Raw genomic sequence first — 4,125 nt, forward strand, 5'->3', positions numbered from 1 at the left:
CACACACACAAACACACACACACACGTTGCATGTTGCATGTTGCACGTGGCACGTTGCAAGCAACACAAAGTGAATTTTCAATTAGCAAAACTGAAAAGACAAAATCGGCAATTGCAATACGCAGAGCTGAAGAGAGAGACAGAGAGAGAGAGAGAGAGAGAGAGAGAGAGCAATTGCAATTTGTTAAGCTTTTGGTTTAACATTTTATTCATTTTGTTGTTCACAATTTCGAGTTCGAGAGCTTAGTGGTGAATGCTGCTGACGCTGACGCTGACGCTGATGCTGGCGTCGCTGCTTAGTTAAGACTCAATGCGTAGACGCTGCTGCTGCTGCTGGCGGCGTCGCTGTGGCTGCTGCTGGCGACGTCGCTGCTGCTGCAGACGACGACGACGCTGCTGCTGACGGCGACGCTGCTGCTGCTGCTTGGTCAAAGGACGACGCAGGCCATTGCCATTGCCATTGCCGCGACGCTGATTGGGACGTCGACGTCGCTGCTGCTGCTGCACGCGTCTAACGCCGTTGCCATTACCGTTACGTATGCGCTGACGCTGACGCTGCCGATTGTTGTTGCTGATGCGTCGACGTTTCTGCTGCTGCTGCTGCTGACGGCGACGCTGCAGTCCTCCCTGCTGTCCACGTGGCGTATTTGGATTCACCGCAGCGCTTGTGGCATTAGCCGCGTCCATAGCAGCCACTTCAGCTTCAGGCTGCAGCGGCTGCACCTCGCCCACTTGGACATTGGTCACTTGCTCGCAAGGCACATCGCTATAGATGACCACATTGCCATAGTTGCAAACAATCTGCGACTGCTCCTCGGGCTGCTGCTGCTCCGACGCCGCCGCCTGACGCGCTTCAATGTGACCCAAGCCGCGCTTATCTTCGATCTCATAAATGTTGCCCGACTTGGTAATGAAGCCAGTCACCTGCAGCGGCTTTGCATCCTGCACCTGCAGCTTGGAGCGCAGCTCAGTTGGCGGCGGCGCTGCTGCTGCTGCTGCTGCCGGCGCTGGCGACTCCACAGCAACTGGCACCAGATGCTTTTGCTTCATGGGCGGCGCATTGATAATCATGAGCGGCTTGCTCGGCTTTGGCTCCGACTTGGCGCTTGTTGTGCTGCTCAGCGGCGGCGCTGCCGTCGACTGCGCTGCTGCTGCTGCTGCTGCTGCGTGTGTGAAAGAGAGAGATCGATCGTTATAGTTAAGTTTTGAGTTTGGTGCGGCACAAAAAATTTACCGCTCACCAGTGACGACGGCAAGGCCAAAGCCAGCGCCAGGACTAGCAACGTTTGTATTTTAGGCATTTTTATCAAAATTTTCTTTTTTCAGCTTCTTCAGCGTCGGCGCTGTGGCAACTACTGAGACAAGAACGCGCCGCTTCACGCACTTTTATTAACTTCTAGACGCTGCATAAATCATTTAACATTAACCGTTACCAAGCTGCCGGCCCGATCTGCATAATTAGTCTCAGCTCCCAAGCTCCAAGCCCCAAGCCCCAAGTCTTAGTCAAAGTTCAAAGCACGTCTCGAACGCTTCGAGTTGGGGTCGACCCATTTAGCCTTTTGCCATTTTGCGGCTTTCTTTCTATCTTTGGTTTTTATTTTCTTCTTCTTCTTCTTCTTGTTATTTGTTTGGCACACGTTTGGCGAGTTCATTGCCTGAACTCGACTCTTGGCTAATTAACATTTTCGCTTGGTTTACAACAAATTCTGGCTTGTGTTTTATTTATTTATAGAGCTTTTTTTTTTTTTTGTATGCAAATTAACTGCGCGATCAAATTTACAAAATTGAATATTTATTTTTGTTTTGTTTTGTGGCCAATTCATTATTAAATAATGATTAATTATTTATGGGCAATGCTTAAAAGCAATTTGCAGCTTTAGTTATTCTGCTGATCGCGCATACGTGGCGTATGTGCAATATAAATATTTTTATATACACTTTTTATATATGCAGGGTGTTCCGTAAGCCTTTAGATCAGTAAATGTTAAGCTATCATAATTATTATTAATATTAATAAATATAGAAAATATTTTTGTCACTTCAAAAAATTTCATAATAATAGAAAACATACAAAATTTAATGCACAATAAATAATAAGATAATGTTATTTTATTTTATTTTTCTTATGCATTTAATTATAATAATAATATAAATATTATAATAATTAAATATTATAATACAACATTTAATGATAATAAAATAAAATAAAATATAGATAATATAAGTGCAATGTTTTTTATTTTATTTTTATCTTTAATCAACAGCAATTTAAGCATACATAAATTTCGGTTGAAAATGATTTCATTAAAATTATGTGCAATTTCGATTAATTAATTGACACAAGTTCGCAATTTTCGCAATTGTTAAATTCATTTTAAGAATTTAACACTTGCAACTTGAACAAATCCCGCGCATTGCATTTTGACATGTTTTTTGCGCTGGCTTTTCATTTTCATTGTTTTTCACGCAGCATTGCATAAAAACAGTCGCAAATAGTTGCCAGCAATTATTTCAATTTTCATTTACATTTTCGCCGTAATATTTGAAAACTTGTTTACTTTTTTGTGCGCCACTTTTATTTTTAGCTTTGACTAAATAATAAACCATAAAATTGCAAAAATAACAATTTGGCAGCTTATTCAGCTTATTGCATTTAAGTTTTATTAATTAATTTAAAAATATATGTAGCGTTTATATATTTATGATTTTTTATTATATAGAGAATATTGAATTTATATTAATTTTAAAATAAATATTATTTGATATTAATTTATATATATATCGATTATGATTTATTTTATTTTTTATTTTAAATGCAGTTTGACACTTTTTCAGCTTATTCCAATTATTATTTGATATTAATTATATATATATCGATTATGATTTATTTTATTTTTTATTTTAAAAGATATTAATTATATACAAATCGATAATGATTTATTTGTATTTTTTATTTGTGATTATAAATTGAAACAAAATACTGTTGACCCAAATTCGCAGCTAATCGATCGTTGAAATTGAAATAAAGCTGGTGTCGTTTGCTTGATATGCACGTTAAGTCATTAAGCTTGTTTCTTAAAAATTAACATGCATAAATTTATTTATGTGTTCATTGTGAGCTCATTAAACATTTATGAAAAACGCCAAGTTAAGGTTTTGATTTTTATGGCCAAAAAGCGTGCGGCTGGCTACACTGCAAATGAAAGTATGTGGACTTAATGCAGCAGTTTGTCAAAACCAAAAAATACAAAATGCTTGTCTTACTGGTTTCATTATTTTTTTTTTTAAATATAAATAAAGAAAAATGTGCGCGCCAGTTTACCTTCAATGGCTAGAACAGCAGCTAGAAAAAAACAATAAAATTGCTAACCGGTTGCATTGGAGGTCGAGAGACCAATCGAGTCAACTAGGGCTGCAAAAATAAACGCATATCTTAACTTAATTGATTTATGGCTGCAAAAGCTTCAAGTACTTACATTAATTGCTAAACAAAAGGGGAAGCCAAGCTGCAATTTATTGCGCAACACATATAAATATGTGTTTATGTGTGTGTGTGTGTGTGTGTGTGTGTGTGTGTGGCAGCAATCAAATTATAGTGTATTGATTTGTTTGTTGCAAAATTCTTAGTTACAATGTAACTGCCTTTGATTAGGCACAATTGTTAATTAACACACACACAGACACACACACACACATACACAACAATAGCTGAGGCTGTACAAAATAAATTGCCAAACAAATAATTTTGATTAAAACGTAAATTTATTACACAACACGAAAAAAATTGTTGAAGCGCAAAAAAAAAAAAACAAAAAAAAAAGTGTGTCTAGCAGTGCTTGTCAAACTGTTTAGTGTGCTGCTGCTGACTTTGGCTGCTGATAGCTGCGCAAAGCTGTTGCCAGATCTGTGGCCAATTTTTCGCTCTGCTCCTTATGCTCCACTTGCTTCTTTAGCTTCTTGCAAAGCTTTTTCAGCTGCTTGCGCTGCTTCTTATGCGCCTTGCGCTCAGCGCTGTCCTCTTGCTCTTCCTCGGAGGAGCTGGAGCTGGAGCTGGAATCTTCGCGCTTGTGGCGTCGCTTTAGTTCAGCGCATTGCGCTAGCAGCTGCTCAGGTTCGGGTTTGCTG

The 4,125-nt window shown here is 38.9% G+C and overlaps 1 protein-coding gene across 1 annotated transcript; it reads right to left on the reverse strand.

Moving 5' to 3' along the window:
* Nucleotides 1-315: 315 nt before the first annotated feature.
* Nucleotides 316-1,173, reverse strand: LOC108605046 (GATA zinc finger domain-containing protein 10; the record flags this gene model as incomplete). Its single annotated transcript, XM_033294476.1, has 1 exon — nt 316-1,173. A coding segment is annotated over exon 1 (756 nt), but the record flags the coding sequence as incomplete, so codon positions are not given.
* Nucleotides 1,174-4,125: the final 2,952 nt, after the last annotated feature.

The sequence above is a fragment of the Drosophila busckii genome, chromosome X, assembly GCF_011750605.1.
Source record: "Drosophila busckii strain San Diego stock center, stock number 13000-0081.31 chromosome X, ASM1175060v1, whole genome shotgun sequence".
In the NCBI taxonomy this organism is placed as follows: Eukaryota; Metazoa; Arthropoda; class Insecta; order Diptera; family Drosophilidae; genus Drosophila; species Drosophila busckii.